Source organism: Pelodiscus sinensis, chromosome 23 (assembly GCF_049634645.1).
Source record: "Pelodiscus sinensis isolate JC-2024 chromosome 23, ASM4963464v1, whole genome shotgun sequence".
NCBI classification, from domain to species: domain Eukaryota; kingdom Metazoa; phylum Chordata; order Testudines; family Trionychidae; genus Pelodiscus; species Pelodiscus sinensis.
The window spans coordinates 1,773,793-1,795,678 of NC_134733.1; the positions used below are offsets into that span (position 1 = coordinate 1,773,793).

The 21,886-nt window shown below is 55.4% G+C and overlaps 1 protein-coding gene across 1 annotated transcript in view; it reads left to right on the forward strand.

Moving 5' to 3' along the window:
* Positions 1–17,945: 17,945 nt before the first annotated feature.
* LACTBL1 (lactamase beta like 1) overlaps positions 17,946–21,886 on the forward strand; it is a 29,395-nt gene continuing 25,454 nt past the window's right edge. Inside the window, exons 1-2 of the mRNA XM_025184961.2 lie at positions 17,946–18,121; positions 19,441–19,550. Coding sequence (XP_025040746.2) covers positions 17,962–18,121; positions 19,441–19,550 — 270 coding nt within the window. The 5' untranslated portion in view covers positions 17,946–17,961. The remainder of the gene's footprint in view (positions 18,122–19,440; positions 19,551–21,886) is intronic.

Below are 21,886 nucleotides of genomic sequence, written 5' to 3' on the forward strand. Positions count from 1 at the left end.
GGCCAGCTCAGAATGCTGCTTCCCACGGCCGCCTTTCCCCCCAGCGAGCAGTGACACTGGGTGCAGGGCCAGGCGCTCCGGGAACCCAGCCTGCCGCTTTCAGGCCACTGGGCGCTTTCCCCTGGGATGCAGGCCATGCTGCCGCTCATGGCCGACATGCCCACCACAAGGGTGCCAAAGGCTCGCCCTCTGCACAGGCAACACAGTGGGAGCAGTAAGACTGGCGTAGGCTCTGGAAAGCGATTAGTCCCCTTTGTTTGCCACTGGGAGGCCACATCTGGAGCATTGCGTCCAGTTCTGGGCCCCCACTACAGAAAGGGTTGGACAGAGTCCAGTAGGGGGCCAGGAAAATGACGGGGGCTGGAGCACATGACCTGCGAGGAGGGGCTGAGAGCGTTGGGCGTGCTCAGTCTGCAGGAGAGCAGAGGGAGGGGGGTTGAGAGCAGCCTTCGCCTCCCTGAAGGGGGGTCCAAAGAGGCTGGTGACAAACAGAACAAGGAGCAGTGGGCTGACATTGGTCTAGGTTGGAGATCAGGAAAAACGATTTCCCTAGGAGAGTGGCGAAGCGCTGGAACGGGTTCCCTAGAGGGCGCTGGAATCTCCACCCCTAGAGTAAGGGCGCGCAAGAGGCTGCCAGCAGGCTGGATCTAGCCTGCCAAGCCACCAGATCTGGTCTGCTGCTGCCACGCCAGAACGCTCAGGCAGAGATCAGCTCATGTTTTAAGAAGCCAGCTGTTCTCTGCTCCTATGGCTAGGGAGGGAGGAGGGAGACTTCTCATGCTATCCTCTTCCCCGCCCCCCAACAAAATCTCTTAGCTCCCGTTGGCCAAGCTCTCAGTTTCTGGCCAATAGGAGTTGAGATTTTTGCTGGGAGCAAGGGCAGTGTACAAAGCCTTCTCCCTTCCTCCTTGTCCCCCTTCCCTCTCATGCCCAGAGTGGAGTCACGTGGAGCTGCGAGCAGCCTGCAGCAGACAGTCTGCCTCCGGTTCCTGCTGGTAAGTGCCTCCCTGCCAGAGCCTGCCTCTGGCACCTCACCCCTCCCTTCTCTAACCCTTCCCCCCACATATCCAAACTCTCTGCCCCCTTCTACGCCCATAGCCCCTCCCAGATCTCCTGCCCCAGGTCACAATCCTCTCCTAACCTAGGTCACATCCCAAAATCTTGCATCCCAGGCCCCTGCCCTAGATCATAACTCCCTCCCAGAGCCCATTCTCCCGCCTGCACCCCAAGCTCTCTCCTTATCCATCCCACCTCCTCCAGTAAGAGCACAGCCCTTGACCACTTTTCAAAATCTTGTAGTGGCCTCTCGTCAAAAATGATTGCCCACCCTTGCCCTAGAGGTTTTTAAGTCCCAGCCCTGGCTGGGATGGGTCCTGCCTTGGGCAGGGGGCTGGACTCAATGACTTCTGAGGGCTCTGCCAGCCCTGCTGTTTCATGATTCTACGATTTAGGACACTCGACCTCAGTCTGTCCCTGACAGAGACCGGGAGGCTGAACTGTGCATGTGAATGCTATTGGGGGGCCTGCACCTCCCCATGGCCACCTCTCAGAACTGGCGCCTTTGTGGTCGGAGGCCCCTGAAATATTGCTTTGCCAACTGCTGTCTGGCCTTGCTGCTGGGAGGGCTGAGTCAGGAAAGTTCACTGCAGGTCCTGGAAGGTGAGAGGGGATTTGGTATGAGCAGCCCTCAGAAGGGGCCTCCGAGCACAAAGGAGCCAGTTCTGAGAGGTGGCCACGAGGAGGTGCCCCCGCGTGTCTCCCAGTGCAGGCCCACCAATAGCGTTCACACGGACCCCGGCTCCACCGCCTCGCCTTGCTGCTACAGAGGGCGTGGCGTTCTCAGGGGCCTCCCTGTCCTCTGCTTTGCTGAATGTGCAGCCTGGGTTATTTTTACTGTGAATTGTGGGACATTAAGTGGGTCCCAGTTGTTTTAACAAATCCTGCATTTCCCCAGTCTCCACCTCGTGCCTCCTTTCTGGGCGGGTTCAAGCTATTCTCAAGTACCTGTCGGCCAGCATGGCTGTAGCAACGCACACACCACCATGGTGACAAGCTAGAATATGCAACAGCTGCCGAGGCTGTATTACAGCAGTCAAACCAGATTAATTCGGCATTGGACTTTGGCTCACGCCACCGAGCATATGACGCAGCAACAGCAGGCCCGGAAGTAGGAGAATACACTGAAGCAATGGAGGCAGGACAAGACAGAAGAAAATGAATCAAGCAGTAGAGAAGTCTCACCAGGTCAGCCACGATGTTTGCATCCATCTCTGCAACCTTGGGCGGTGGTACTTGGCACAGAGCCCATTCTGCCACTTGCTGCTACTCTACTGCTGTTAGTATTCAGGTGGCTGCAAGCTAGTACGCATGTGTCCATGCAAGCTGGGAATCGCCGCAGCTGCAAATGCAGACAGAGCCCTCGACTGGTGAGCCAGGGATTTTTTGATAAAACGGTTTTCATTGGACCGTGCCAATTCGTCAACGTCGATTCTTCCTGCAGGAACATGTTAACTTCCGTTCATTTTTCCACTCGTAAATATTTTTAAACAGCACTTTGGAAATGTCCTGCGTTGACATTTTCAGGAGAACAACGTTTGCTGTTTCAGGCCAAAACAACTTTTCATTTTAATACTATGAACAAACAGAAATGTAAAAAACCAGCAAAACTTTTCGTTTTACCCGCTACATGTTCTTTACTCAGAACACGGCCCGAGATTCGCTTTGTCCCGATTTGTGACGAGAAGAAATTGGAATCTCTTGACAGTGTTCCTGGAGCAAGCAGCCGCGTCCCGCCGGTTCAGGGGGAGAGTAAGCAGACAGGGAGGGTGGGTCTGCTCCATGGCCCGTGGGAATGAACATGCAGAGGAAGGCCTCTTCCTGGCACTGATCCAGCCAGGCCCACCAACGGGGGTAGGGAGCAACGGCTCCAGGGCCTGGCAATTCGAAAGGGCCTGGCGCTCCTGGTCACCACAGCTGCTCCTGTGGCAGCGGCAGCAGCCGGAGCCCTGGCACCTTGAGAATCACGACTGAGCGCTCCCGAGCCCTGCGGAAAGGGGAGGGGAGGGACGCTGCACTGCCCCTTCCAGAGTGCGTAACTGGGCTTCCCTCGCCCCACATTGCCCAGGGGCCTGGCAATCCCGTCGGCTCCCCGGGGTGCAGCCCGTCCCTCCAAGATCATCGGGGGGCCCTGTCAGTGGAAAGTGATGGCAAGTGCAGTCCAGGGCTCCAGTGTGAGGCCTGCTGCATCCAATGGAGGCCAAAGCTCCAGGCAAACACGTGTGCTGCTGCCAGTGCCGGGGGCCGAGGGGCTGTGGGGCTGCCTGCAGAAGAAGCGACGGAGGGCCCAGCCCCTCCTGGCAATGCGCCGCGAGCCCTTGGCCTTGTGGAGATGCACAGGCCGAGAGGCATGGACCAGACAGCACCTGGGAGATGGCTCTGGAGCGCAGATGGTGCTTGCCAGTCTGGCCTTCGTGGGATCAGTGAACTTGCACAAGTGCTGAAGAGCCAGACCCCTCAGCACGCTCCAGTGTCAGTCGCCCCCTCCGGTACTTGTGTCATTCACTGCGTGGCAATGTAGCCCCGTCCTCACCGAGCGCCTGAGGCTTTCACCAGAAAAGGAGAGCCTGAGTGCCCAGGGGTGATGCTTAGTTGGGGAGCCCCCCTCCACCCCCTTGCTCCTACAGGGATGTGCAATGGCAGTGCCTCCGCCTGGCTGGCCCCGCACACATTTCATGCTGTGCCCTGGGAGCCTCCAGGAATAATCTGGATCTAACCCCGAAATAGCGAGCTGAGAGCAACAGTGCCCAGGGCACAGGATGGTGATGCCCTGGGAGAAAGGCCGACAGCAGGCCCCATCTCACAGGGCCCAGAGGTCTCCCCCCACCCACCCCACAGACAAGCAGGCAAGGGAAGCATCCAGCCACACTGGGATCCAATGGCTGGGAGAGGGGTGTCGAGCAGCCTGGCCTTCCATAGGAGCCTCACACACCTGTGCCTGGCAGCGCTGCCCCTGAGAGCGGGTGGTACCTCAAGCGTGCAGGCCTGCCCGCGTGCAGCACTCGAGTGTGTGCGGATGGGTGTGCCCTCATCCCCAGCCTCCTTCCAGCAGTGGCTGGGGGTGGGAGGGGTTCTCCAGGGCTGCCTCCTGGGGCCGTGCACTGCAGATTGCCGCTGCACGTGCGTCCACATGCATGGACTGCAGCGCGAGGGCCAGGCCGAGAAGGCCGAGCGACGATCACACACAGCCCCTCAGTGCTGACCATTTCCTCCTCCTAGGCGTTCCCAGCCCCGAGTCCACCACCAGGGGTGGGAAAAGGGTGCACTGCCCCCCAGAATGTGGTGCAGAGTAGGGGCAGGAGTGGGGCCCTGCCCCGGAGTGGGAGCTGCAGTCCCTCACCCTGGCACAGGCCTGCTGGAGCTCTTTGACCTCGCTCTGGACTCGCTTCAGGCTCGTGCTGTGGCCCCTCGTGGCGAGGCTGTCAGCCCTCCAGCCATATAGATCAGCATTACACTGTCTGGAGCAGAGATCCTCCTCATCACCCCACACCTCCAGGAGGGCCAGGATCTCCACCCCTTTTGCAGCCCCAGCAGGCTCTTGGGAGCCCTGTGCATGCGCCCTGGGAGAACCAGTGGGCTCTTAGGGAGGCTTGTGGCTGGGACAGAGTGCCCGCATGTCAGGTACCGGCAGGGGCACTGGCTCTGGAAGCTCGCAGGATCTGCTTCCCGCCAGAGGCTCTGTCCCCCTGTAGACAGGAAGTAGAGCGCTGAGATGAGTGTGGACGGAGTGGCCAGCAGGGCATCCCTGTTATTCCTGGAGGCCTTTTTTTGCAATAACCCTCTTCCGCAGCCACACACACCTTCTTCCAAAAAAGCTTTGTCAAGTTTAGGCTTATCCCTCATAGAATGAGGTTTACTACGGTCAGGAAAAGTCATCGGTTATTCCCTTTTTCTGTTGAAGTAACATGATTGCAGTGTGGACGCTAGGGCTGTTTTTCCAGAATAGCGGCCTTTATTCCAGAAAACCAGTGCCGTGTCGACGCACCCTATGAAAGAGCCCATGGGTGGGGAGAGAATGCAGCTTCCAGGGCATGGCCTATGAGGAGCTGTCACTGCTGAAGGAGCAGCATTGCCAAAATCATGAGTCAGGCCACTAAAGTCGTGCACGTGGGTGAGCCATAAGATTTTGAAATGAGGCATTTGAGCTGTTTCCAGGAAGGCTGCTCATTGAGCTGCCTGGCACCACATTCTCCAGCTCTTCTTTGCAACCAGCAGAGCCAGACTATGTCTTTTTAAAAACTCCTTGCAGGAGGCATACAGGATCTGTCGTAAAAGGCTTGCTTTCCCCACAGATCCCCCTCTAGACTGCCGCTTTTTGCTGCCAATGCGCTGAGTCGGCAAAACGCGGTGGCCATTTTTATGCAAAGTAGGCGTGGCATATTTAAATCCCTGCCTCATTTGCAATGTCGACCTGCCTCATCTGCATCCCTCTGCTGACAGAGGGATCCAGTCTAGACATTGAATTGGCAGCACTGAAAGGAAGAGGCACTTGAGGAAGAGATGCATGTGAAAACATGTATACATGTGTATGGTGGCTGTTGGCCTGTTACTAAAACTCAGTAGGGTTTTGGCTGGCTAGCTGCAGGACAATAAGCAGGGAAGAGTCAATAGGAAATCAGGATCCTGGACTGACAGTTCCCAGGAGCAATGGAAAGAAGCCAATGCTCCAGGTCAACCTGATTGACAGGATGGGCAGGTTGAGGAGAGTCAGGAAGCCAGTGGGTCCCGTCCTCCATAGGAGCTGGATTTCCTGAGTCAGCGTCAGCAGGGCCAAGGTAAGGAGAAAGCAGGGGATACGGATGAGCTTTGGAGCAGAATCGTGACAGCTAGAGAGCAGCCCAGGGGGCAGAGCCATTCTGATAGGAAAGCTGCAGCCAGCTGGAGCTGGAGCTGGAGCTGGATCCGGATTTGGATCCGGATCCAGATCCAGTGAGCAGCTGGGAAGTGAGGAGGGCTTTGGGCTGAGGTCCAGTGCCAGGAGACAAGTCAGCCAAGAGGCCGTGCAGGCCAGCTGTGGAGGGGGCCTGTAACCCTGACTCTGGGACCGACGCTGGGGACAAGGGCTGTGCCACTCAGAGCCTGAAGGTGCCTGGCCACTACTAGAGGAGGGTCTGATCTGCAGCATCCCTGCGGCACAGCCAAGGCCTGAGAAGGAGGCCTGGGGCGCAGGAGGACCGGACTGTGAACTTGCCCTGGCATTCCAGGGATGCTGTTTGTGATGCCTCCTGCCACAGTCACGTTTTTCCTTTAACTTTTCCCATTTTTCCTTATTTTTCGTTCTACATTGATGGCCGTTTAATATTTTGTATTTGCTGTGAGCTGCAGGCAATGGTCAGTGGATCAGGGAAGCGTCTGGCGTGGAGAGACAGACCCTGCCCTAGGGGAGCACAGCACCAAGGGTTGAGGAATCCTGGGCCCCGCCAAGGGGCCGGCTTGAGCCATTCCTGCGCCCCGGGCAGCAGGCGCACAATGCCTGCGCAGCCCCGCCCCCGGCACGCTACGCACCTTCAGCTGCAATCGGGCTCACGGCGCCTGATGGCAGCTCTAAGGGGCACCATGCGGCCCCCGGCCCCGGGTGTGCCGCGCCCCTTACAGCTGCCATAAGGTGCCACCCAGAGATTGGTGCCCTGGGCAGCTGCCCAACCAGCCCCGGCCTTAATCCGGCCCTGCCCAGCCTTGGGGCTATGAGGACTCTGCCACACTGCAGGGTGGGAGGGGGGCCCTCGAGGTCAGGCCGGCCTCCGGGTAAAGGAAGTAGGAGTGGGGACCCAGACCCTTTCGCTGGCCCGTTCTCCTGGGGCAGTATAGGAGCCAGGGAAGTTCCCCTCAATAGGAGGCATCCCCTCGCTCACACTGGGCATAGGGATGTGCATGTGTGAGAGCGAGCTCAGTTCTTGCATGGGGAGGGGAGTCCCAGGACTGTTCCCAAGGGACTTTTCCAGAGGCGGGAGTGGAATGCTAACGCCACGTCTTCCATTCAGCTGCCAACACATCTCCCACGTCCCCAGATGAGGGAACCTGCTGCCAGTGGTCATCTTGGGGCAGGGATGACTTCAGAAGGACTTACGTGCACAGAAACCCCTCTCCTACAGCCTGCAGGGCTGGCCTGGATCCCCCGCTTGAGCATTGGGAGCTGGAAGCATTGGCCACTCACCCATTATTCTGACCCCCCACCGTAACCCCAACTTGGGGCAGTGGCCAGGGTAGCTCCCTGCCGTGGGAAAGGAGCCACAGGTGCAGGGAGCAGGCGGGATGGTCCTGAGCCCCACTCCCACCCTCTCTCTGAGGACTGCTCTGTGCACTGGCGGGGCAACCAGGAGGCAGCAGGGACATGCACGACTGAATCAGCAGGATCTTTCTGCCTTTGCTCTGCACACTAATGACCTCATCCCCACCAAGCCCCTCCCAGGCCATAGAGAGCTCCTCCTCCCACACCAGGGGCAGTGGGACTTGTTCACACCTAGACTGACCAGGGCCCACGCAAACCTTGACAGTGAGCTCTGAGCTGTGCCCCAGTGGCAGACGCTGCCCGGACCCGGGCTTTGGCTCCTGTGTTCACTCCTATGCTAGTGCCCCCCAGTCACCTTCTGCATCTCCCCCAACCAAGACAGTTAATCTTGGCAAGCGCCTCTCAGCACGCCCCAGGATGGACTCACTTTTGCCTTCCTCCCCCCCCACACCCACTCCAGGAAACTCTCTCTCCTGCTACGCCCTGCTGGAGAAAAAAGGTCCTTCCCCCGCAGCGGTCAAGGGCCTGCAGAGGGATTGTCCCCATGCCTAGCAATGTGCATCCCAGGTTGTGCAGGGGGTTAGGAATTAAAACTCCAGGGGGTTTGTTACCACAATCCACAGTCTTCCTAGAGATGGTGTTTGCTGCTCTCCAGCCCCCGCTCCCTTAGGGGAGACCTTAGAATCACAGTACGCTGGGGCTGGTAGAGACCGCAGGAGTCATCGAGTCCAGCCCCCCGCCCAAAGCCGGACCCGCCCCAACTAGCTCATCCCAGCCAGGGCTTTGTCCAGCCACGGACATGACACCTCGAGGGATGGAGATTCCAGCACCTCTGTAGGGAACCCAGCCCAGTGCTCCCCCCCCCCCCCCGCCAGGGAAATCGGTTTTTGTAATATCCAACCTAGACCCCCCCCGTAACTTGAGCCCATTGCTCCTTGTTCTGCCACCTGCCCCCACTGAGAACAGCCTCTCTCCTGCCTCTTTGCAACCCCCATCAGTAAGTTGAAGGCTGCTCTCAAATCCCCCCTCACTCTTCGCTTCTGCAAACTAAACAAGCCCAAATCCCTCAGCCTCTCCTCGTAGGCCATGTGCTCCAGCCCCCTCAGCATTTTGGTCGCCCTCCGCTGGACCCTCTCCAATGCATCCACATTCTTCCTGTAATGGGGGGCCCAGAACTGGACACAATACTCCAGATGTGGCCTCACCAGTGCTGAATAAAGGGGAATAATCACTTCTCTGGATCTGCTGGCAATGCTCCTCCTAATGCACCCTAATATGCCATTCGCCTTCTTGGCTACAAGGGCTCCCTGTTGACTCATCTCCAGCTTCTCATCCACTGTAACCCCCAGGTCCTTTTCTGCAGAACTGCTACTTAGCCAGTCGGTCCCCAGCCTGTACCAATGCTTGGGATTCTTCCGTCCCAAGGGCAGGACTCTGCACTCGTCCTTGTTGAATCTCATCAGATTTCTTGTGGCCCAATACTCTAATCCAGGTCACTCTGGACCCTATTCCTGCCCTCCAGCGTATCTACCTCTCCCCCTAGCTTAGTGGGGCATCTTTCAGACTCAAATAACCACCGTGGGAAAATAAAATGCATGTCTGAGGCAATAACTTGCCCTGAGCCCTGAATATCTGCCTCCAGACTGTTAGAGAAGAAGCAGGCGACCCAGGAGCGATGGGTAAAAGGAATTGCTTTATTGCCTCTGCGTGTTTACCTCGGACATTCAACACAAAGTCCAAGTGGCCCCAAGCTGGCATTAGTCAAACCCTTTTCTCTATTTTAGTACGTTAATTCCCTGGTCTATCACTACTTTTCCTAAAGCCTCATTTAGTAATGTTAACTCCCATGCAATGAATATTAATAAGCAAATAATAAATACAATTATACCCACCCCTAATTACTATTTACAGAATTTCTAATTGAATCAACACTTTAAGTCAGCAGGTTACAGATTCCAAGGGTTTTGACCCTGAAGATATTTTAGACAGCGCCAGTGAGGAGAAGCAGAAGACACAAAGGAGAGCAGCTGGATGCTGATTGATTTTTCTAGGCTGCAGACACAAAGGGAAAGAGCACGTCCAAGGGTAATGCCTGCTGTGCTGAATCCCTCCCACCATCCAGACCTGTGTTCATTTTACACAGCCCAACACAGACATCCGGCTACAGGAGTATGGCAGCTCCTGGCACCCTGACCGAGCTAGCACCACCGTATCACTCTGGGGCAGTTGGTGAAGGCGTGGCTGGCAAGCCCCCAGCCTGACCCCTTCTTCTGAGGCCCCGCCCCCTCCGCATCTTCATGGGATTGTTGTGTGCTGTTTTTCCGGAAAGGGGTGCCAATGTAGACACAGCCAGTGTGTGCGACATTAACTCGGAGGCGGAGAGGCTGGGGGAAGCGTCCCTCTCAGAGTTCCCTCCCATGAGCAGAATCAGTTGCGTTGTGCACCAGTACTGAGTTCATGTGGCTTGTCTGGATGTGCCACTGTGGCACCCAAGTTATTAATAAATATCTTATAAACCTCGACCTTTTCCCTCTGCTGCCATGTCTCCTCCCCTTGCTCCATCAGCTCCCCTGGTGCCTGCTGCCCCCAACGTAAGAACATAAGAACGGCCATACTGGGTCAGACCAAAGGTCCATCTAGCCCAGTATCCTGTCTGCCGACAGTGGCCAGCACCAGGTGCCCCAGAGAGGGTGGACCGAAGACAATGATCAAGCGATTTGTCTTGTGCCAGCCATCTCCAGCCTGACAAAGAAAAGTCAAACCATTTCTATCCCCTGGCTAATAGCCTTTTATGGACCTAACCTCCATGAAATTATCTAGCTTCTCTTTAAACTCTGTTCTAGTCCTAGCCTTCCCAGCCTCCTCTGGCAAGGAGTTCCACAGGTTGACTACACGCTGTGTGAAGAAGAACTTTCTTTTATTAGTTTTAAACCTGTTACCCATTAATTTCATTTGGTGTCCTCTAGTCCTTATATTATGGGAACTAATGAATAACTTTTCTTTCTTCACCCTCTCCACACCACTCATGATTTTACAGAACTCTATCATATCCCCCCTCAGTCTTTTTTCTAAACTGAAAAGTCCCAGTCGCTTTAGCCTCTCTTCATATGGGACCTGTTCCAAACCCCTAATCATTTTAGTTGGCCTTCTCCGAAACCTTTCCACGGCCAAAATATATTTTTTGAGATGAGACCACATCTGTACACAGTATTCAAGATGTGGGAGTACCATAGTTTTATACAGGGGCGGTAAGATATTCTGTGTGTCTTATTTTCTATCCCTTTCTTAATGATTCTTAACATCCTATTTGCCTTTTTGACCGCCGCTGCACACCGTGTGGAAGTTTTCAGAATTATCCACGATAACACCAAGATCTTTCCTGATTTGTCGTAGCCAAATTAACCCCCATCACCCTCCTCTACTGTCCTGACTCCTGCCGTTCTCACTGCCCTCAGCCTTCCTGAGACCTGCCCCCCTCCACCAGCCCTTCTCTCCCCCCTGTGCCCACTCCTCCAGTAGCCCCACTCTGATCATGTGAGCTACCCCTCCTCATCCCCTCTCCTAACACCTCCCTCTACACACCTGCCCTGCCTCTCTCCTCTGGTGCTGGTCCCTCCCCTGTAGGTATCTGCCTTTCTGCTTCACCCCCAGAATCCCCTGGCACCTACACCTTCCCTTACCCCTGCACCCTCCTGGTGCCTCCCCCTTCCCTCACTGCCCCGTCCCCTTTTCCCTGATGCCCCCCCCCCGCCTCTCAGGGGTGATCTCCGGGGGCTGCTTCCATGAGTAACCCCCGCTGCTGGGGCCACTGAGACCCGTCACAAGAGAGGCCCAGGGTGTTCTCTAGCTGGCTCATGCAGGCTGCCGCAGAGAGCCCAGGTTGGGGGGCCTTGCCCACGCAGGCGAAGAGCGAGGCCCTGGGTGGCTCGGGAGTGGGGGGGAGGGTGTGCCCCAGGAAGGTTCGTGGCAGAGGAGGAATTGGATTCCTGGCCAGACCTTGCCACATGTGGCCAAGCAGACCAACCTCGGGGAAGCACAGCCAGGAGCTCTGGCCCCAGCTCCACCACTGGCTGTGGGGGAAGGCGCATGGTTCTGCCTCACGTTGTGCCTTGGTTTCCCTGCCTGCCAAGTGCTCCATGATGCAGGGTTCTGATGGAGGCGAGGGTCTCGCCTGGAGGTGCCTCCTCTGCAGAGAGCCCAGAGCGCTCTGCCCCTTTAAGAACGGCTGCGTTACCTGGCTCTGCCCCCTCGCTGCCAGCACCAGGCGCACGCTCATGCACAGGATCCCGACCCGGCTGGGCTCCAGACAGGATGCGCTTTCACTGTGGCTCCCTCCATTGCCTCCTGGGTAGGATTGTCAGGTGTCTGGTATTCTACCGGAAATCTGGTTTTTGGGCCCTCTGTCCAGTAAAAAATTCCCCCAAAATACCGGACTCCTCTGCTGATGTACATTGAGCTAGTGTCAAGTATCAGAGGGGTGGCCGTGTTAGTCTGGATCTGCAAAAGCGACAAGGAGTCCTGCGGCACCTTATAGATGTATTGGAGCATAAGCTTTCGTGGGCAAAGACCCACTTCATCAGATGCATGGATGAAGTCAGGTGCATCTGACGAAGTGGGTCTTTGCCCACGAAAGCTAATGCTCCAATACATCTGTTAGTCTCTAAGGTGCCCCAGAGTCATTGAGCTAGTGGGCGCTATTGTCACAGTGCAGCAGTGACAACGCACAGGCAGGGGCATGCCCAGTACATAGCCACCAGTTTCAGGTTGTGCCCATAAGCCAAAAATCACCCCCCAAGCCTGCAGAGGCACATTTCTCAAGAGTGAGCACCAGGGCTGGGGAATCACACCTCCTGGTTCAGGTTCTTGCTCTGCCATTGATCCTGCGTGTGGCCTTGGACAGGTCACTTCCTGCCCCTCTGCCCCAGTCCCAGGTGTGACTGTGAGCTCCCCAGGAGCGTGCTGTGGGGATTAATGACTCTTCCACCTGGTGGCATGGTAAAACCAGCCACTCCTGCAGCCCCCACTCTGCCCTGTGGTGCTTGTTGCATTCCAGGAGAAGAGCAGCACAGCTCCCCTGGACAGATGTTCCCCCCCTTACACAAGGGAGAGGCAGGGAGAATAATCTGTGCTGAGAGGCTGCCTACAGGGATTAGTGCTCCCGACACTCTTAACAACATCTGCGGCAGCAGGACTGCCCCAAATTCATCAGCCCTGGAAGCTGGAGGACGACAGCAGTGAGACTGGTAAGAGCTTCCCCAGGTTCTTTTAACCCACAGCTGAAATCATGGGAAAGAGGGAGGCTTTGGTGGCAGGTGGGGCAGTGCTACACGGGTCCCTTGGGTGCGTGGATCCCATGCCCGGAGTGGACCACAAATCAATGTCTTCATCTTGGCTACTCTAATCATTGGTAGCCCATGTCTAGATAGACTCATGTCTCTTCAGGTGCAGTGAGCCTCCAGCAGGGGGGGATTTTGGGGCCAGGATCCCAGCAGCAGGAGAGCAAGGGGACTGGACAGTTTGAAAGGTGCTACGCGTTGCTAGCTAGCTTGCTTATGGCAGCGGTTCTCAAGGAGGGGTAGGTGCACCGGTGGGGTATGCAGGGATCTTACCAGCTTATCTAGACATTTGCCCAGTTTTGCAACCAGGTCTATCAAAAACATTCTCAATGTCAGTGCAGACTACGATTTCATACAGACAATGACTTCTGTATACGGCTCTAGACATTGTACACTACATTGTACAAACAGCGTTTGCATTTTAACTGATTTGATTGTGTAAGTAGAAGGTACAAATGAGAAAGGAGGGAATTTCTCAGTACCCGTGCGCTGTGATGCTTTTGTCTGACGTTGTGAGTAAGCGCTTTTTAAGTGAGTGAACCTGGACAAATGAGACTCCTGGCGGGACGGTGGTCTGGAAAGGCTGGACTGCAAAGCCCGAGAGACGCAGAGGGTGGGTTGCTACTGTGTGTTCTCACGCTCTCGGAGCTCTGGCCTTAGGGTCCAGCTTCTTTCCCGGAGCCAGTCCATCTTTCCTGCTGGGTTGCGGGTCCGTGCGGGTAAGCTGCTTTTTTTATCAAAGTGGCACGGAGCCTGGCGGCGCTGTGGGTCGTCGTTTCCAGCCAAGGGGAGCTGCATGTAGCAGCGTGGCCCAGGCAGCTCCCCTTGGCTGGAAACAGTGAAGCGCAGCCAATGGGAGCTGCGAGGCTCTGTGGCTACGGACACTTAGACAAATGCCTCCTGGGCCCACCAGCGGCTTACCCGAAACCCCTGCCCTTGTCCTCAGCTCTCTGTCCCATTCGAACAGACAGCCCTGCCCCGTTCCCCACCTGGGATCCCTCCTCCCCTAGCTCAGGCTCCCCCGGCAATCCCTCGTTTCCTCGGGTCTAACCCTTTGTTCCCTGCTCATAGGGGTTTCCAGCCTAGGACTTGCAAAAGCCACCAGTCCTGATGAGAAGTGACGCCTAAGTGGCCATGGAAGGGTTGAAGACACAGGTAAGGCTGATCCTTCCCAACAGCCACAGCCTCTTGGCTGCTCCCATCCCCTCAGCTGCTGATTGCCAGGGTCAGGCACATCCAGTGCAGCCGGGGAACGGCTGGGCTCCATCCTCCTCTTGCTCACAGCAGTGTGACTCCATCTGGCTCTGGAGGGCGCCTGCCTCTGTCCTGCTGGGCTGGCCTCTCCTGGAGTTTGGGAATTCCCCACCCTGCCTGCGGCCTGGCTGTGAATGCGCGGGGGATGGGGGAGGGGGGAGGGAGCTGCACACCGCAGCCAGGGAGGTGCCGTCCATCACGCTGGTTAATCGCCTGGCTGTGCAGATGCCAAGAGGAGATGAAGCCGCTATAAATAGTTTGCAAAGCCCAGATGGTTTCAACCCCAACTCACACACATGGCAGAGGCATTAGGCAGAATTAATATTCAATCTCCCAGGCGCTTGCAACCCTGAGAGAGCAAAGAGCAAATGCCTCTGGCCTGTGGCTTTAATCTCCTCGCTGGAAGTTCTGCTTGGGACAGAGACAGACCGGGACAAAGGGGCAGGCGGTGAGGCTCACTCCAGACACTGCCAGAGGCCAAGCCGCCCGCACCCTGTGACAGGAGGCTGCAGCTTAGAGCACATGAGGCAGGGTGACTGGTGCTGCTGTTGCCGCACTGAGTACCACCTCGCAGGGACCAGACACAGCTGCACAGTTTGTGCTGCCTGGCAGTGACCGGTGCAGCCGAGCAGCGATGGGAGCGGTGAATCCTGGCGGACCGTAGTAACTTGCCAGAAGGTCTGTTACCAGCGGCGTGACGCACGGGAGTGTGAATGTCAGTCCGCTGGGAGGGGACCCTGGGAAATAGGACCTGGCGTGGTGGAAGAGAGGGATTTAACAGAGGGCAACGTATCTGAACCTCTCCCCAAACTTGGGGGCTGTGTCTACACTGGGCCACTTATTCTGGAAAATCAGCCGCTTTTCCGGAATAAGCTGCGAGCTGTCTACACTGGCCCTTGACTTTCCTGAAAAGCAACGATGCTCTACTGTACAAAATCAGCCGCTATTCCGGAAAAACTATTCTGCTCCCGCTCGGGCATAAGTCCTTATTCCGGAACGCTGTTCCGGAAAAGGGCCAGTGTAGACAGCCCAGTAATCTTTTCCGGAAAAAAGACCCAATCGTGAAAATGGCGATCGGGGCTCTTTTCCGGAAAAGCGCGTCTACATTGGCCACAGATGCTTTTCCGGAAAAGCAGCCTACCAATGTAGATGCTCCTTTTCCGGAAAAACTGAAAAGGGAATAGTATTCCGTTTTAAGCAGTTCCGGAAATCCATGCCAGTGTAGACACAGCCGGGGAGTTCAGAGAAAATGGGATGTGGGTCACAGGCAGCAGGCGAGCCTTGGTGGAGGTGAGCGGCAGAGGGCCCGAGACGGGGAGTGCTCTGTGCACGTTTGGGACGGGACCTGTGTGGAATTGCTCCCCCCTCGCTCTTTCTCCGTTGCCGAATAAGAAGCGAGGGGCACTAGGACGGGCTGCCAGTTGTTTCCGGGTATTTTATTTCCTGGGAGTCCTTTGGAATACTGAGCCCTGGGCAGCCAGGCAGGTTTAAGGGCTCAGGGACCCAGGCGAATGGTGAGAGGTGCCCGTGTGTTTCCCTCTGGAGTTGGGGGGCAGGGCATGGTCAGTGGGTCTGTGGTGGGACTGGGGATTCAGACTCTGGCCTGGCAAGGCAGAGACAGGCCAGGAGAGAAGGGGTTGGACCCCTCCATTCTAGACCAGTGTGCAGTGGGCTGGGAAAGCCTGAAGTGCGGGAAGCGAGCAGACTGGGGATTAAAGCTTAAACCAAGAAAATCCCTGGATTTCACTGACGTCAGGGCCCTGGGAGCCACCAGCAGCACTGGGGTGAGGAGGGAGCCAGGCGGAGCCAGGCTGGGCAGGAAAGGTAGTTTTACCATGGGGGAGCTCACAACGCAAAGCAAGGGCCCTGGTCCGTACTCCCAGGTCCCACAGCAGGAACACGGCATCTCCTTGCAGCTGTAAGGAGCAGCTCTCCAGTGGCAGGTAAGAGCAAGCTTTGTGCCTCGGCACTGCCGGGCTTGATGGCAGTGCAACCCGCACAACAGGCTGGGGGGATGGCAGCACAGGGTCTGGTTAATTCCTTCCAACCACACGAGTCTCTGCACCTGCCAGCTAAGGCCCAGCATGTTACTGTGGCTCTCAGGGCTCAGCTCTCTCTCTGAGCTAAGTGAGGCCTGGCTTCTCTTCCCTCCTGCTGCCATATCTGTTCATCCTCCCTCCATCACCCTCTGCCCTTGCCCTTTCAGATCAGGCCAGCTGGACTAGAGGCACGTTGTCCTTCGTGTATTAAAAAACATAGCTTAAAACACGAGTGGTCCTGTGTCATTTCCCTCCCTGTCCCTTCCTGCCCCTCACCCCCTCAGCCTCCCTCAGAGAGATGACCTGAGATTACTCTTCCTGGTACAGGCTGGTTTCCCACTTCCTGTGAGAAACTTGGAGCATGATACCTCCAGGACTTTTCTGCTTCATGCTGTGTTCCTTCATGTTGCCCTGAGGGGTGAGATCTGTCCTTGCTCAGGCAGCTGGAGCATGGGGAATGCAAGTGTTCTGGCTGTTGGCATGTTGGTCCATCCAGCACGCAGCAGGCTGGGTAATGTCTGGATACGTCTGATAGAAGGCAAGGCTAGACTGTGGGATTTTTTGGGGATACCAGAGGCAGTGCTTTTTTTGTGACGGTACTGCCCGGTACGCAGTACCAGCTCCTCCAGTCAGAGCTCAACAACTTTTCCCCTAGAGTACCGGCACTTTTTTTTTGAAAAAAAAGCACTGACCAGAAGTATCCCAAAAAAATTCCGCCACATCCAGGGAACACATTTGCTCTTCTGCTTTTTTTTGCGGAAGAGCAAACACGCTTTTTCGGAAGCCCCTGTATTCCTCCTTCTACAAGGAAGAAGGGGGCTTCCAACTGAGGGGTTTTTTTTCAACATTTGGCCCAGTCTAAACTGGCCAAATGTTGAAAAAGCCTCTTTCGACAAAAGAATCGGAAAAATGTACACAAACTGCGGAGCGCATTTTTCATACCTTTTCCCAACAGAAGCTTGTAGTCTAGCCATACCCAGAAGCAGCAAGAAGGGACAGGGGCTGCATCCCATGCTGGGGTGGAAGAGCCCAGAGTACCAGGCCGCTGCAAAGCATGCCGTGGAAATGTTTAAAATAGACCGAAAGGGTTCACAAACTATTTTGCCACACACATCTGTACCCATTCAGAAAGTACCCTGGGCACGTCGGACAGGGAGGGGCTATGTGCTGATGGATGCCTCAGTCACATGGGCCAAAGGAAAGGCATCTGCAAGCCTGGCCATGTATTTCTTAGCTCCCTTGTTCTATAAGAAACAGGGTTTGGGAGAAACCACGGACCAGACATTCTAGATCCCAGTCCTGTGGGGAAGGCCAGGCTCCACTATGCTCCCAGAGGTGTGGGTCAGTCTGGCCTGGCTGGAGTTACAGGAGAGTGCAGACGATTCAATTCAGCTTGCTGTGTGTGCTAGCGGCATCGCACCAGCATGACTCAGACTGAAGGTGGGGTGGGACGCTGGGAATGAGCCGTGAGAAGGTGGCATGTGCTCATCTACTGAAACCCAAACCAGTTTTAAGCAACCTCTAGAGCCAGCTGTATCGATGGTGACATTACGGCTGGACATATTATAAGCTCTCTAGTAATATGACACTGATTGCACTAGGCATGTCATTGCCTGTAATTTGACAGCATGGGAGGCAGTTCTCTCTGGCTACGTCTACACTCGCAGCTTCTTGCGCGAGAAATACGCAAATGAGGCTAAGTGTGGAATATCGCTGAGCCTCATTTGCATACCTAATGAGCCACCATTTTTGCATAAGAGGCTCTTGCGCCTGAAGGAACTATCTACACTGCCCCTTCTTGCACAAGAAAACCGCTCTTGAGCAATGCCGTTACACCACTTATTTTCAGAAATAATGGCATTGCGCAAGAGGGTTTTTCTTGTGCAAGAAGGGGCAGTGCAGACAGCTCCTTCTGGCGCAAGAGCATCTTATGCAAAAATGGCAGCTCATTAGGTATGCAAATGAGGCTCAGCGATATTCCATGCTTAGCCTCATTTGCATATTTCTCACACAGTGTAGACATAGCCTCTGTGTCCTTGAAACACCCATGTCTGCTTTGCAGCCAGCCTCCAATGGGCGAAGTCTGCTCAGGCTCTCCGTGATGGAAGTGAAGTGGATCCATGTGGCATTGATCTTCTTTGTCCTGCTCTCTGTGGCCATGACGGGCTGCTTCCTGTGGCAGTACAGTCTCCCCAAGGTGGAGCCCGGTGAGTATCCGGCAATCAGCCTGCACACAGTGGGGCTCAGAACCCAGAGGCCTGGTGCCATTGAAGTCAAGAGGTGCTTGTCTGCTGACTAGACTGCAGGATTGGGCACTGCAATTAGTTAACTGGATCCTGCCAGGGTGGTAGCAGATTCAGCCCTGCCCCCACCTCATGCATGGAAGGCTCTATATGGCATTACACACGGCTGAGTGATTGAACCCGTGGGTTCAATGAGAGGGGAGGATCTAACAGGTGTAAATGAGGTTCCAAATGAAAACCTGCCAGCGAGGATGGGAAAGGGTTGCCTCCAGAAGTCAGGGGCTCCATGCAGAAGCAAACTCAGGGGTGATGAGTAAGGTGGGGCCCGGTAAGACCCCTCCACCTTGTTAGATTCCGATATACCTGCTGAAACCAAGCTGGAGTCAGTTACACCCTCAGGAGGAAGTCAGAAGGTGCATGTCAAAGCTGTGGGTGGCTATTTCAATGCATCCCTTTGCACCTGCTGTTAGCAGTGTTACTTGCTACCCTTCCTTCTTGATCTCTTGCCATGTGGGTCATGCCAACTTAGACCCCACAGGCTTCCTCATAGTTACTGCAGATTCAGTGGGAAGATTCAGAGGCAGCATGTGCAGGGTGTAAGTCATACACTGGGAAGTGGACGTAAGGCTGAGAGAGTCCAGAGGGTTAGTGAGAGACTCTTAAGACATCAGAAGATGCCATGACACCAACACAGCCTCCTTGTACAGTCAAATGGACTCACCTCCAGTCTGGATCTCCCACTCTGCTTATGGGGTTGCACTGGTCCAACCGTCATTGGGCCACAATGGTTCCTGGCAAATGGTTCTGCAGTGACATTTCTCCTCCGCTACGCTGCACCACAACACGGCACATCCCACCCCGAGGGAGGGGGAATCAAGTCGTTTTCATCGTGTGCGGGGCTGGGGAGCTGTGCTCCAAAGCGCATTGAACGTAGAGCGGCGCATAGTGGCCCAGGCAGTTCCCCTCTTCAACTGCAATAAGCAAACAATGATCGGGCCCCTGGCGTCTCCCTGGCCTGGCTGTTTTCTGTGGGTGGCAGCAGCTGCCACGTGTCTCTCGGCAAGGATCTTCCTCAGTACCTTGCTGGGGCAGAGCTGGCCATGCATGTCACGTGCTGAAATTCTGAGAGTAGTAAGTCTGTCAGCCCCTCCTCTGCCTTACACAAGGCCTCTTCCTGGCTGCGGAGGGCCTCGTCCAGACCTCTTCATTCTGCGTCATCCTCGATTTACATATGTCAGCCAGCCCACCCACTCAACCAGCCTCCTCTCTGGAACTGCTTCCAGGCCCATCTGCGATGGAGGTGAGATCGGAAGCAATGCCGATGTGTCCCCGCTATCCAGAGCCTGTGCCACTGGACCACCCAATCCCAGTCCTGAAGGATGCACTGGAGAAGGTCTGTGGGGATGGCATGGATGGGGGTGGGTCTGTCTTTACCTCAGCGACCTGGAGGTGTAGGGAAGAGAGTCAAGGGATGGGGAAGGGAGCAGAGCTGTTCCCTCTAAGCTGTGCAGCAGCCCAGCATCACAGGTGATTAATCAGCCCTGCCCAGGTAGAGGCTCAGGGCTTCGTGCGGGGAGCTGACTGACTGGGCTGCCGTGCACCTTAGAGGGAACCCTGGAGCTGGTTCTTCAGTCTCCTGGGCTGCTCAGAACCACGGTGTCCTTTTAGGACAGCTGACTGCCTCAAGGGCATCCAGGAGCAGCTGAACTTTCTGCCTTCCCATAGTCTGGATTATCCGCCAAGTTACATGGTCACAACTACAGCCCGTCTGAGCGCACTTCCCAGAAGTCACTGGGACTTCATGGGGAAGGTGCATGGGAAGGTGAGCAAGGCTTTGGGAAAGAAGAGGGAAAACTACTAACAGTTTCAGAGGTCAGTGCACCCTTCTTATGGAACTCTTATTCCTAACTAGCCAATTAGCCCGTCAGAAGACGGGATTTTCAGGTCTCTCTTCCATGTCGGTCTTCTCTCCTGAGCCTCTGGTCTCTCATAGAACCATAGAATAGAATCATAGAATCATAGGACTGGAAGAGACCTCGAGAGGTCATCAGGTCCAGCCCCCCGCCCTCAAGGCAGGACCAAGCTCCGTCTACACCATCCCTGACAGATGTCTATCTAACCTGTTCTTAAATATCTCCAGAGAGGGAGATTCCACCACCTCCCTTGGCAATTTATTCCAATATTTGACCACCCTGACAGTTAGGAATTTTTTCCTAATGTCCAATCTAAACCTCCCCTGCTGCACTTTAAGCCCATTACTCCTTGTCCTGTCCTCAGAAACCAAGAGGAACAAATTTCCTCCTTCCTCCTTGTGACACCCTTTTAGATATTTGAAAACCGCTATCATGTCCCCCCTTAATCTTCTTTTTTCCAAACTAAACAAGCCCAGTTCATGAAGCCTGGCTTCATAGGTCATGTTCTCTAGACCTTTAATCATTCTTGTCGCTCTTCTCTGTACCCTTTCCAATTTCTCCACATCTTTCTTGAAATGTGGCGCCCAGAACTGGACACAGTACTCCAGCTGAGGCCTAACTAGTGCAGAGTAGAGCGGCAGAATGACTTCACGAGTTTTGCTTACAACACACCTGTTGATACAACCTAGAATCATATTTGCTTTTTTTGCAACAGCATCACACTGTTGACTCATATTCAACTTGTGGTCCATGACCCCTAGATCCCTTTCTGCCATGCTCCTTCCTAGACAGTCGCTTCCCATCTTGTATGTATGAACTGATTGTTCCTTCCTAAGTGGAGCACTTTGCATTTCTCTTTATTAAACCTCATCCTGTTTACCTCTGACCATTTCTCTAACTTGCTACGGTCATTTTGAATTATGTCCCTCTCCTCCAAAGAAGTTGCAACCCCACCCAGTTTGGTATCATCTGCAAACTTAATAAGCGTACTCTCTATCCCAATATCTACATCATTGATGAAGATATTGAACAGCACGGGTCCCAAAACAGACCCTTGCGGAACTCCACTTGTTATCCCTTTCGCTCCGTCTCTCTCTCTCTCTCCTCCTCCTACTTCCCCCCCCCAGCTCTCCTCCACCTTCTGTCTCTCTCTCCATCTCTCTCTTTCTATTCTCCCCCTCCTGCCTCTCACTCTCTCTCCGCTCTCCTCTGTCTCCATCGGGGATGCACGCTTGTCCAGGCTCTGCCCCCTGGGCGTGTACGTCACTGCCCCGCCCCCCTTTGCCTCCCGCCGTGGCACTCGGCTGACTTCTGCGTCACTCATCCGGGCCGCCGTGGGGAGCAAGTGGCGCAAACGCTCTCTCTCTCTCTTCTCCTCCTACTGCCTTGCCCTCTCTCTCTCTCAGCTCTCCTCCACCTTCTGTCTCTCTCTCTGTCTCTTTCTCTTTCTCTTCTCCCCCTCCCACCTCTCACTCTGTGTTTCTCTTCTCCTCCTCCTGCTGCATCTCTCTCACTCTCTCTCTCACTGTCCTCCACCTCCTCCGTTCTCCTCTCTGTCTCCTCCATGTCCTCTGTATCTGCCCCGCTTTCCTCCTTTTGAATCCAGCACCCTTTCCTGAAATCAGAGACGCATGCTCGTCCAGGCCCTGCCCCCTGGCTGTTCCCTCTAGGGGGCGCTGTTGCCTCCCGCCGTGGTGCTCGGCTGACTTCTGCGCTGCTCAGCCGGGCCGCCACGTGGGAGCAAGCAGCGCAAGCGGCTGTTTGGGCCCCATACTCCCCATGCAGCATCCCCGTGCGGCGGCCCGACTGAGCAGTG